At 32.6% G+C, this 13,351-nt stretch overlaps 2 protein-coding genes across 4 annotated transcripts in view; one reads left to right on the top strand and one right to left on the bottom strand.

Moving 5' to 3' along the window:
* The window catches only part of LOC134839135 (uncharacterized), a 30,072-nt gene extending 17,356 nt beyond the window's left edge, over positions 1-12,716 (bottom strand). Inside the window, exons 1-3 of one of the 2 annotated variants that reach the window (XM_063854580.1) lie at positions 11,783-12,716; positions 11,375-11,510; positions 265-461 (exon numbers count right to left, since the gene is read on the bottom strand). In XM_063854580.1, the coding sequence (XP_063710650.1) occupies positions 265-461; positions 11,375-11,510; positions 11,783-12,038 (589 nt within the window). In that variant the 5' untranslated portion in view covers positions 12,039-12,716. The remainder of the gene's footprint in view (positions 1-264; positions 462-11,374; positions 11,511-11,782) is intronic. The other variant, XM_063854579.1, reaches the window with a different exon arrangement.
* LOC134839014 (uncharacterized) overlaps positions 1-13,351 on the top strand; it is a 335,027-nt gene that overhangs the window by 114,299 nt on the left and 207,377 nt on the right. The gene's annotated exons all lie outside the window — the stretch shown is intronic.

Raw genomic sequence — 13,351 nt, 5'->3', positions numbered from 1 at the left:
CTGGTTAAGTTTTCTGTATAATCTGTTGTTGAAAATTATCCTCATTCATATATGGGTTTGAAAAATATGTAAGTAATGATGATGCCACTTAAAAACGACATCAATTTTGGCAAAGTTTCGCTTCGCTGAGATATTATCAGATCATGTTTCTAGAAAATGATATTTCATAGAGAATATCATTAAACAGGCCACACTCGTTTGTTTTGATTCGACTATAAGACTTGAGTTCCTAGTTTTAGAACATATTAGTTTGAGTGCATCTACCTGATGAGCAGTTGACAAGGTAGTCTAGTCGGTTGCAACAAAGCGCTTCCTGAAACTCACTAGAGTTTGCCACTAGGAGAGACACATTGTAGAAGCAGTTGAGCTCTACGTGCATTTCGAACACACTCTCACTACTGAGACTGACTTCCAGCTCATGAGCCATCAAATCATTCTTTCCGGCTCCGGATTGCACCATACTGAAAAACACATTGACAGTAAAGGTTGATAAAATACTATTTCCAATGTTAAACGTAGTATAGAAATAATAAAAACTTCTTGCATTTCATGGAAATCCTCTCGGCAAAACATAGCCACCGAAAGAGAAAAATGACTGTAGGTAGGGGGCAGATTTTTTTGATGGGTGGGGGTTGGCGAGCTGTACTCCGTTATATAATCGGACTTAAGTTCGGTTCGATTGACCTATCGTAACCGTCAAATCTAGGGTTATGATTATTCAATTTCTGAATCAATAATGTTTTCACTTGAAAAGTTTTTTTTTCATTTGAGCATAAATTTAACAAACAAAAGGCATTCGTCATAATGACGGTTCATATGACAAAACATAAAATTAAGTTGTATAAACCATAATATAGCTGTATACAAAAACCAAATAAATTAAATGTCATATACAGTCTAGAAGACCAAAACCTGAAAACACTATCAATAACAAGCCATACATATTACCAAAATAAGCCATAAAAATGGATAAAATACATCGTACCATCAATTAACTACACAAAAAGCATGCCAGGAGAATGCTTCAAATGTCACTTTGTCATCAATGTCAACAACAGGACTTGTACCCAGTGGTGTATTTGGGATTTTCAAATGTTTGAATTCTTTTTGAAATTTTGACCAAATATGTTATCTGAGCTCTCCTGAAACGCCGAGATTGTATTATAAAAAACGGGAAAAAATGATTAAAAAGTTTTCTGAAGTTCGGGCTTGCCGTGAGAAACACGTTTGATTAGCGAGGCTGTAGAGTTCTCTGAATGGGCTACTGAAACCACTCCAAACCAAAATCACTTTTCAGAATCTTAAAGTTTTAAGCCTTTCAGCAAACAAATTGGGCCCGGTCTCGATTGGTATGTCAATATGAGAAGTAAAAATTGGAAGTATTTAAGGTTTTTATTATATACATTAAAATTCATCACTGTAAAATAATTAGAACTAACCAATCATGATCCATTATTAAAACTTATGATAAATTTTAAAGCTGAAACTATTCACGGTTTCAGCCAGAGAAAATATAATACAACTTGGAACTCAGTTGCCTCTTTCTCTAATCTTGCAAGAATACCATTATATACTAGATCTATTGAGACTAGGAAATATAACAGTAAGATTAATTAAGATCGGTATTAGACTAAGAAGTTGCACGAATCTATCCGGCCGAAAATAAGATAGCTTGACCAACAGACGGTGTACTCTATCCAAAAATACTCCACTTCGGATCTAAACTAACAATTTATGTTGACGAACTCAACATTGTTTGCTGAATTTTTGTCATTTTGTTGTGATTCACCGCATATACAGTCGCATACAGAATGACAAAACTGCCTAAATCCCCAATTTCGAGTGCATTTGATAATTCAAAAAAATTCTTGGTCTAAACGCATTTTTTCAGCCAAATGCACTCGAGAATATTTGTTTCGTTGCAACGCACTCCGAAAGTTTCCTTAGATCAAGCACAGTCAAAAAATTTGTTTGCTCCAATTGAATACAGTAAAAAATTCAAAACGTCACAGTCAAAACGGCCCGCTATTGGGTCAAAATGGTTGCAGTATACTAATTTTTGGTCAAATTTATCATAACTCTATGCAAACAAAAACGTTTGCCTAGAAGACCAGCTAAAAAAACTCTGAGGTTTAGTTTCAAAGAAAAGTTAGAAGAGATTTATACTCAGCAATTTTTTACATTTTTATTGTCTTGAGTCAAAATATTTACCTATCATAAAGTTCATTCAAAGCTATTATGTCTGGAATTGTGACATCTATGCGTCGATAACAAATCTTGTTCTAACTTTGCGCTGGATTCTTTCAAGCCTCAAAGAATAATCAACCACTACTTCCTGTGCAATCTCATTCGGACCCGCGATTGTATAAAAAATTAAGGAACTGAATAGGAGCTATGTCGTAAAAACGTTTGGCAAAGCACGAAGAACCAAAGTGAATAAACAAATGGATTTGAAAAAAGAATAAGGAACAGAAAATTAAGATTTTGATTTTAATTTAACTTTTCAATTTTTTTTAAATAAATTTGCTGCAAAATCGATCTTACAATTAAGGGCTATAGCTAGAGTTATTATGCAGCAAATGCAAATTATAAAAGCAAGAACTTAAGTATAGTTAGGGGGTCCAATAACAAATTTTAAGTCATTCTTCAACTAAAATTGTGAACTTAATGTGTTTTTAATAAGTGAAAAATAATGATAAGTTAGCCTTATAACCCATGAAATAGTTTACCTAAGTTTGTATTCTTTGTTTCTTTTTTAGAGATCGGAAAACTGTTCGTTCTTTTAGTATTTGTGACCAGTAAATTGTTCAGTTCTCAGTATTTGAGATCGGAAAGGTGTGCATTTTTTCAGTATTCTCGATAGGAAAAGTGTTCATTCTTTAAATATTCAAGAATTAGCTGGCAAATTTGAACTGTTGGCAGTAAATAAGCTTGAATTGTCGGAAAGTCTTGCTGATGATACATAAAATCTTATTCAAAATAAAAAATGCAGTTTGTAACTATATAGATTACTGGCATCCGCATACAACATGCGGATGCCGCTTACAGTTTGCTGATTACGCTCACAATTTGAGATTTCAGCAACAACTTGAATTTTCTACTCTTATGTTTAATTATTTGTTCGTAGATTCCAAACGGTTCCGGAATTCTTAAATACTGTTGTGGATTTCGCAAATTTGCCTGCTTTTGGAGCAATTTTGAGCGGTACAGTGTTTAAAATGTTTGTGGGATCCAAAACGTAAAGAAGATCAAAGAAAAAAAGCACTGTTGCGGATTCCGCGACAACTTTGGTTTTGACTTGTTGCGAAATTCGTTTACAATTCACAACTTGCGCAGTTTGGCTATTAAAAATATTGCTTTTACATCAAAATTATTTTGCTTAATCTTGCATTTGATGTGTCCCATAAACTATATGATAAAGTAACTCTTGCATAAAAGAAACATATAGTAGGTAATGCATCATTTTGAGTCTGTGAGATGGCCCAAGGTAAAAAAACGCCAGCCTGATTGACAACTCCCATAATACGGCATCTTTTGTCTTCTATTTTGTTAGCGTTCAGCTTGAGTTTTGATCTTTTTTTTGCAGTGCCAAGCAAATGCTTTTTTATTTTTTTGCTCCGCAATTTGAAGTCTGAAGTTCGAAATGTCTGAAGTTCGATATCAGTGGGAACAGTGATTGTGGGTTTCCAATTGAGAAGTCTACGTGCGAAGTCTGATACCATTGCGAACAAAGATTATGTGTTTATAACATTTAAGTCCTGTCCATGTGTCTTTAAGTGTCATATTTTGTTTGCGGTTTATTAAATGCGAACAATTTTTTCGATTCTTTCACAGTTTGCTGTTCGATGGTGGAGTTTACTTCCTTATAACAAAGAAAATGAACTGAACATAAAAAGGAATCAGAAGTCAAACCACAAATTTTGAGCCTGAACAAATTTTAGGATTTTTCCTGCAAAAAAAAATAAAAAAATCATCTCGACCTACATAAGAAACTGAAATATGTTCATCGACTCTAACTAGCCAACAGACAGTTGGAAAAGACTCAATGAACACAAGTAAACACAAAAGAAGTATTTTGACATAATTTTTTTAAACTCAGTTTTCGAGTTTCAAAGAAAACAGATAACCTTAAAGCTCTTTGATTTTCTAGACCATATGATAGGAACTAGTTTGATAAAATTAACTAGTTTGAGAAAACTGGATCAGCAAGTACAAGTTGTTTTAGGAACCCGTCTAAATTTAAAACTTTAAATTTTAAATTTAGGCGGGTTCCTTCAAAATTAAAAGTTTTTCAAAATTAAAATAATTGAAAACTTTCAAACAATTATTACCCCAAAGTAAAAACCGCAAAGTAAGATTATCTGAAAATTGAATTGCGTTTTCGAAACTAGAAGTCGATCACGCTTTTCGTGATCTTTTCTTATATGTTGTTCGATATAGGAGTTTCCTTATTTTTAACAAAGAATATGATTTTAACTTAAAAAAACTTTGAAACTCAAACCGCAAGTTAGTAAATTTGAGCCTGAACAAATTTTAAGACTTTCCAAAAAAACACGAAAGTTGATATTGTAAAAAAGAGGCGGAACTGCAATCCGCATAGTTAAGTAAAAGTAACATTGATTTCATCCTGAAAAATTGAAAATGCAATTAAAAACAAAAACATCAGGCGCCACCCGGAAGTAATTACGGGAAATACAAATTTCAAACAAAAGAAACTAAACCAAAGATAACTAGGCTTTGACATCGTTTCCATAAAACAAAAAGAAATCATTTTGATTTTGCACTTCTTGCGATACCAGATAAAAAGCATTGCAAGTTTGCAGACAGACAGGAGAGCCTGTAATTCAAAATTCAAAAAAACGCAACTAAAAAACATTTAAAAAAAACAGCCCAGAAACACAATCAAAGGCATTAGATTAGAAAAAAAAACAATTATCGATCAGCAACTGAGCAGGGTAAACTCCCGTAGATTTTGAGTAAACTCCCGTGGAACCGATCATTGTCACGAAAAATAAACTATAAATTATACTCTAAGATTTTTAACTTTTTGTGCAATCTGAAGGAGAGCATAAAAATCACGTTTCCCTTGGTGGTCATTAAGTCCGAAAATAAACCGGAATCATATGGAACGAATTATGTTCTAAAGCGAAAAAAAATTAAAAAACGAAAAACATGCAAACTCAAAGTTGGCAAAAACCCAAAATCAAGGAATAAATCATAATACTAAAAACAATGTAAATTCCTTACAAGAAAAACAAAACAATTCTAAGATGAAGCGACTATGCCGACAAAATATAAGCAGACAACTATTAGGCCGACATTTTTTGAAACGGAAAACTTCCTATTTAGAAAAAAAAATTTCCTGATCAGATTGTGCCTAGGACCATTGCCGTCCCAGTCGTACTTTTTGCCTCCAGACTATGAGTGTTTCCTAATGAACCATGATACCAAGTGATTTGTTAACAAGTTGTTCATACAAATAAAAAAAAATTTCCGACTGGATAATGTAAGGACGCCTTTAATTTTTACTCTAAGCTAGCAAGCACGTTTCATTAATCAATCGGCTCGCAGAAAGCAAAAATTCTTTGAGATCTTTTCTATAAGTTTTAGCTTGAACCTGGGTACAAGTATGATAGTTGAGCCTCAGTAAAAAACAAGCATGAAAGATGGGTTCCAAAAAATTAAGAAATCTTCAAAAACACAAGTAAACAAATGGGAATCATGTTCTCCTAAAAATTTTGTTCTACTACCAAGCCTATAAAAACTCTTCGTGGACCTAACTAAATTTAGGAACTTGTCTAAAATTAAAATTTCGTGAAGTTTTTCAAATTTAAAATAAATGAATTATTTCAAAAAATTATTTAAAAAATCATATATCGGAGGTTGAAGGGCTTGAGCAGACACATTTGGATGCAAAAACAGCAAATCCATAATTTAATTTGACAAAAAATTGTCATAGGGTTGCTAAATTCAAGTTTCGTGAGCTTTTGTAAGTCTAACTTAGAAAAAAAATTCAAAAAATTATAAAACGTCACATATATGAAGTTCAAATTATTCGGGCAGACATCTTTGCGCTCAAGGTTTGCAGTTTTTGCTAGCATCCTGCTAACATCCAACAATAGGATTGGGAATTGCAATTTCGGCGAAGTTTGTTTAAATCCTACAGTTTAAATTTTGTCAAGTTTTGTTAAGTTTTTCATTTCAAAATTTTTGAAAATATTTCAAAAAATCATAAAAATGTCAGATCTCCGCTGCTTAAAAGATTTTGCAGTCATATTCAGGGGGAAGATTTGCAAACCTTGAAAACTCTTTGAGAACACATCACTGTTTGGTGGCTACTTTTATTTTTTATGAAGTTTTTTATTTCTGAATTTTCAGAAATATTTTCAAAAAATCACTAAAAACATCATATCTCGGAAGCTAAAGGGTTTTGAACAGTTATTTTTGAATGCAAATTTTGCTACCGCTGAGATTATCCAGACAACATCCCACTATAGGTTTGAGAATATCAGATTTGGACGTTAGTCGTTGAAATCTGGAAAATGAAAACTTTACTCAAAACTTCAAGACGATTTGTGTAGGGATTCGGCCTTGACATAAATAAAATTTTACGCTGATTTTTATTCAGATTTTGCGTTTAAAGATTTTTTATAATTTTCAAAATTTTTGCTTGAGCCTTGTCCCCATAGTCCTTGGTTTCGAAAATTGATTAAATATTGCGTCTATAAAGTATTTTGCGTAGCGCTTATAGCTTTTAACAAATTTATAGGACAACAATTTCAGTTTCTGAAGTAATTGTGACCTTGAGACAGTGAAATAGAGCTGAAAACAAAACCGCATTTTTCAAAATTGCGTTTGAACTTTCAAAATTGCCTTTACTCAAAACTTCAAGACGATCTGTGTAGGGATTCGGCCTTGACATAAATAAAATTTTACGCTGATTTTTATTCAGATTTTGCGTTTAAAGATTTTTTTATAATTTTCAAAATTTTTGCTTGAGCCTAGTCCCCATAGTCCTTGGTTTCGACAATTGATTAAATATTGCGTCTATAAAGTATTTTGCGTAGCGCTTATAGCTTTTAACAAATTTATAGGACAACAATTTCAGTTGCTGAAGTAATTTTGACCTTGAGACAGTGAAATAGAGCTGAAAACAAAACCGCATTTTTCAAAATTGCGTTTGAACTGTCAAAAGAGCAAACCAATTTGATTGCGTTTTTTCAGAGGTCAATTTTTTAGTATAACTTCAAGCCCTTAACTTCAAAACATTTTTCATTCAGCAGCGATCTGACATAATAAGATCTAACATAACTTCTAAAACGTTTTGGCTTGAAGTTCAGAATTAGTTCAAAAAATGTTGACTCGTGTCAAATTGTTGACTCGTTTCAAATTGTTTCGTTCTGTTTAGCGTCTAAATAATCCGACTCATAAATTGTGGCCTTGAAGCTAGCGAATAAAGTCTATTATTACGTTGCTAGATTATACAAAAATGCTCTTACATCAGGGCAAAGCCCTGAATGTTCCGAAAGCCCTTTAGTCGGTATTGAGTTATTGTTGGTAGATGAACTCCCACAAGCTCTGGACAATATTAAACATCGAGGGTGTAAATTTGAGTGGTTCAAACTTAATACGCCCGATTAGCTAGCCTCAATTTAATACAGAACTTTTTTGTGGTGGAATGATTTTCCACGCATAAATATTTCGCATAAAGTTTTCAGCATCATAAATAAGATGTTCATAGCGCGCATAAATTATTCCAGAGAGCATAGCCAAATGGAAAATTGTAAGCTACAAAAAGCTTACACAAAATTTTCGAACGTAAAATATCGTCTTACATTTGAAATCCATGGTCAATGGATCTATGATGGAGAACTCAGGAGGTCGATGGTCAATGAAACTTAGAAAGTCGATGGTCAATGGATCCTCAATTGGAGGATTAATTTTTTTGATGAAAGCTATAACTTCGATCACCGAATTTTGACCGAAAAAAAACCAACACCCCAAGCAAAAACATTCCACAAAAAATATTCCACAATTCAACAAAAGTCGGAACAACAACATAATTTTGCGCTTAAATAGCGTGTGCAAAAATCAATTTTAAACAACATAAAAAATATCTGAAACAAAATTCTTATTTTTTCGATGTTTCGAAGCTGAATCAATTTTAAAATATCTGAAAAAGATAGCTTATTGCTTACACCTTGCAAGCGCTTTTTCCCGATACAAGTAGTCTTGTAATGAATAGATTTTGTATTTCTAACACGTAATCCAAGTGTGGACTGTTCTTGATTCTGTCTCACAAAACTCAAGAAGCGTGAGCTAAAAAGCCGACCGATGCCATTTATAAAAATGTCGATTTACTAAAACTAACAATGTAGCTGTTTTTGATAGCATAATAATAACGACATAATGATAACATTATTGAAAATTGCGACGAGTGCTATGTTCAATTTTACTCAATTTTACTTAAAATTGATGACTTTAAAAGTAAAAATGACATTAAAACACAGAGCGTTTTCCGAAACATAAATCCATTGAAAAATGACAAAAACCTGGTGGATTTCCTTTTCTTACTACATGAAAAACTCAATAAATTGCAAAGTTCACTAAACGCTGATGAGCAGATAACTTACATTGTAAACAGCTTAACACGTATTTTAGATAAATTTTGCCCATTATCTCAGGTAAATAATAAAGCAAAACCAACTTGGATTACCCAGGATATTAAAAAGCACATGCAAAAGAGAAACATGTTCTACAAAAAATGGATAATTGATCCAACTCCGACAAATTTAGAGAAATATAAATTGTCCCGAAATTTAACCACATCGCTAATAAGAAATTCGAAACTAAAATTTTACCAACAAAAAATCGAAAAATCGAAAAACAATGAAAGTATTTTTCAGGCATATAACGATTTCATACAAAGCAAAACATCTGCCAAAATAGAAGTTGAAGCTGATGTCTTCAATCAGTTTTTCGCACAAATTGGTAATAAATTGAGTGGTAAAAAAGTCAATCATAAAATTGCCTTAAGGCATGTTAAATCTGTACCTAATTCAATGGTTTTTCAGGAAATAACAACAAAAGAAGTTTTTGATACAATTATTTTTATTAAAAATAAGGGGTCTTCAGGTCCGGATGGTATAAGTAATCAAATTTTGAAACTCTCGTCGACGGTTATTAGCGAACCTTTGTCAAAGTTATTTAATCAATGTATAAAGCAAGGAACGTTCCCGAATGCACTAAAAATTGCAAAGGTGCTTCCGTTTTATAAAGATGGTAATTGTCAACTACCAGAAAGCTATAGACCAAAAAGTTTACTCAATTCGATAAGCAAGGTTTTTGAAAAGATCATTTTTGGCAAAATGTATAAGTTTCTAAGAAAATATCGAATTCTCACACCAGAGCAATACGGATTTCAACCTAAAAAAGTTGCGCTGATGCTTTATTAGAATTTACCGAGTTCATTCGAGAAGTTATTGATAAACGCCGTTACGGTGAAACATTTTTCATCGATTTCCAAAAAGATTTTGATACAATAAACCATGAGCTACTTATTCTTAAGTTAGATAAGTATGGAATAAGGGGTAAACTGAACAAACAAATCCGGAGTTATTTAACTGATCGCAAACAATATGTTGCTTTTGACCAAAAAGAATCTCGAATAGAACATTCAACATGTGGCGTTCCGCAGGGTTCTGTTTTAGGACCTCTGTTGTTTCTAATCTTTATTAATGATCTTCCGATTGTTTGTAATACAATTAAACCAGTTTTATATGCAGATGATACAACTTTATGTTATTCAAGTACAATAAGGACAAATAAATTTGAAAACGAAATGAAAAATATTGAAAAATGGATTGATTGTAATGGCCTGACAATCAACTGTAAAAAGAGCGTTTTTATGAGTTTCGGTAAAAATGTTGAAATGATCAATGTATTTGGAGATAATTTTCAATCGAACTACCAATTGCCTGTTAAATATTTGGGATTAAAAATTGACAATAAACTGAGTTTTAAGCAACATATATGTGGCATTGTTAAAAAGTTATCAACTTTCTGTGGAATAGTTTACAAATGTCGTGAAGTTTTTCCAAAAGCAAGTCTTCTGTTGTTCTACAGAGCATATGCTCAATCCGTAATTCAATATGGTATTCTTATTTATGGCAATACATATAAAACTCATCTCGATTCAATTTTAAAACTACAAAAACGCATCACGCGGGCTATATTCTTCAAATGCAAATTTGAACCAATAACCCATTATATGAGTGAAAACAAAATTTATTCAGTCTTTAATATGTTTCTGAAGTCTCTTTTCAAAGAATTATTTGAAATTTTAAGATGCCCCGATAAGAATAGTTTTTTGAGTTTATCGAGCCTAGAAAGGCTTCCTCACACCCGCAGCAAGACTAAAAAACAAATTACAATTATAGCTTTTAAATCAAACGCCATGAAATTGTCTCTTAAACTTAGGCTAGCAATAGCATATAATTTTGTTTTTCAGAATAATTTACTTCCAAAAGATTTTTTCGAACTAAATAAATCAGAACTGAACCGTTTTCAGGAATCTTTTTTCCATAATTATATTTTTGATAATGAATTCTTACACAAACTGCTCTTTAATTGATGCCCACTCTGGAGACTTTATGTCTCTGCTCTTTAAGTTCTCGAGGTGTCCCACTCGATGAGATGAAATTCTCTTTGGGTCACCCCCCATGCCTTATAATAGTATTCATTACTGTTGTAATGTAGATGGTAAATTAAATTAACAATTAACAACATAATTTTGCGCTTAAATAGCGTGTGCAAAAATCAATTTTTAACAACATAAAAAATATCTGAAACAAAAATCTTTTTTTTTCGATGTTTCGAAGCTGAATCAATTTTAAAATATCTGAAAAAGATAGCTTATTGCTTACACCTTGCAAGCGCTTTTTCCCGATACAAGTAGTCTTGTAATGAATAGATTTTGTATTTCTAACACGTAATCCAAGTATGGACTGTTCTTGATTCTGTCTCACAAAACTCAAGAAGCGTGAGCTAAAAAGCCGACCGATGCCATTTATAAAAATGTCGATTTACTAAAAATAACAATGTAGCTGTTTTTGATAGCATAATAATAACGACATAATGATAACATTATTGAAAATTGCGACGAGTGCTATGTTTGCTCATGGTGACATAATGATAAAGACATAATGATGACATGATAGAAAATTGCGACATATATGCTATTTTTGCTTATGATTTGCTCATGAGGGCCCAATTTGATCATTTTCAGCCACCTAATTTGCAAAATTGCCAGAGATTCTCCCAAATCGCAAATATAATCCTTCTCAAAATAACAAATATTTTAAAGAATTCTTACCTAGTGGCATGGTAACATAGTGTGAGTCCACTTTCTGAAATGGAAAAATGATCGGCCGAAAGTGTCAATTCTAAGAGCGGCGGTTTGGGCTCCAATTTCGAGAACACTTCGATGCAATGACGCTCGTCCACAATTCCTGCAATATACTCATTTAGTAATTGGATGTTAAAATGATATAAAATTTTTGAGGAAAAAAAGAGAATAATTTGATAGCAATGTCTTTAGTTGTTAATTGAATCCACATGTCCATAGTTTTTTGTTTAACACTTTTCTGGTTTGAACATTAAAAAAATCGGCAAAATGAAATCACATTTTCCTTAATAACTCGATTTATTAGGAAAATTATGGTTTCATTTTGCCGATTTTTTGCTTGGTTTGGTTGATCATTGCAACCAGTAAATTAAGTACCTTCGCAGTTCTCGGAGCCTTCCTGAAACATAGCAAAGGTGAAACAGGAGGCCACTGGAGAAATGAGTGGGTGGTCAGAGGACCTATGGCATCTGCAGCCATAAAGTGGGTCCTCCGTTTGGTCCACTGAGGCTAACGAAGTTTCATTAGAATAAGTCGGAAGATCCGTTGCGTTCTGACGCTCAATTGTACTAGTACGGGAGATTGAGCGAATTGAGATAATTTGAAGAAGAAAAACATATGGAAAACGAATCATAATCGAAAAGAGTTCAATAAACAGCAGGTGCTGTTGTTCATTCGTTTCAAATCGTCAAAAAAATTGAGCCTTTACTACTATTGACGCAGATGCATGCGAAAAAATTTACTTGATATTTACCAGAGACGTGCAAAAACGGTTATAACAATAATCAGTCCAAGACTAATTAATTGTATTTGAAGCACTGAAGCTGAATGAATCATTTAATCCAATTACGTAACTCTTATACTGATCACTGGTCATACCATATCAAAATAGATTCTATATCTGATCGAAATAATTGTTTTATTTGGTCTCAACCGGAATAATTGAGAAAACGTTGCTTCAAAAATTATATCATCAAAAAATTGCCATGAGCTATTTGATTAAAAAATTTAGGTGTCCCCGGGTTGAGTTCTTTAGAAAACAAAGATTCAGCAACACTTTCTGCCAAAGCAAGTCTGACAAACTTTCGAAGCCATTAAAAGTTGTAAAACACTCGAACAGTAGGATGTAATTCTGTCAAAGAGTGCTTTTTGACTTTTTTGCTATTTCAAAACTTCACTGTAAACTTGCTTTTTGTGTTAAATTACCTTTCGTAGAAATTTTACATTAAAAAAAAACTTCCAAAAGAAACTTATTAGATAAACTCAAATTGTGTGTGCATGACCATTTCCGAGTATCCAAAAAATCCAGCAATTTAGAATCATGCATCTTAATAGCAATTTTGGAAAACGCAAAATAGTTTTTTTTTCGTACGCCATATTCACCTGGGCACTGCTATGAATTGTTACCCATTGGCGGTTGTCTCATTGAGTAATTTCGGACGAAGTACATAGTCTGTTTGTCACGTTTGTCACAAATTTTCGGTAAGACAGGTTAGTTCAATTTGCTGTCGTGTTTGTACTCATATTTCTTAGTTTTCTAAAGATCCGATCAAATAGAAGCGATTAGTTATGGAGATCAATTTTGTTTTGTTCTGTCAATAACAGGTCTCTGTACAGTAACACATACATATTTAAGTTATGGAATATGATTGGTTGGTTTGTAAGCAAAAACATAACAATCATAACATGTACAGAAGATATAAAAGCGTGAAGCAATAACAATAAAAGAAAATCAGCACGGCTCGCGGGTCTTATGCACAAAACGGCCCAAAATCAATATTTTATATCATGAGCCAAAACTTATACAGTCAAATCTGATTGGCTAATATTAGCCAATCAAATTCAGCCAGCATGGTTATGCAATTCAATCAAAATTATAAGCCAAAAATACCAAAATGTTAAGCTTAAATTACATAGTAATTTTTTCTCAGACGAGAAAACTTCAAA

This window comes from Symsagittifera roscoffensis, chromosome 2 (genome assembly GCF_963678635.1).
Source record: "Symsagittifera roscoffensis chromosome 2, txSymRosc1.1, whole genome shotgun sequence".
In the NCBI taxonomy this organism is placed as follows: Eukaryota; Metazoa; Xenacoelomorpha; order Acoela; family Convolutidae; genus Symsagittifera; species Symsagittifera roscoffensis.
This window is presented reverse-complemented; position numbering and strand designations above follow the sequence as displayed.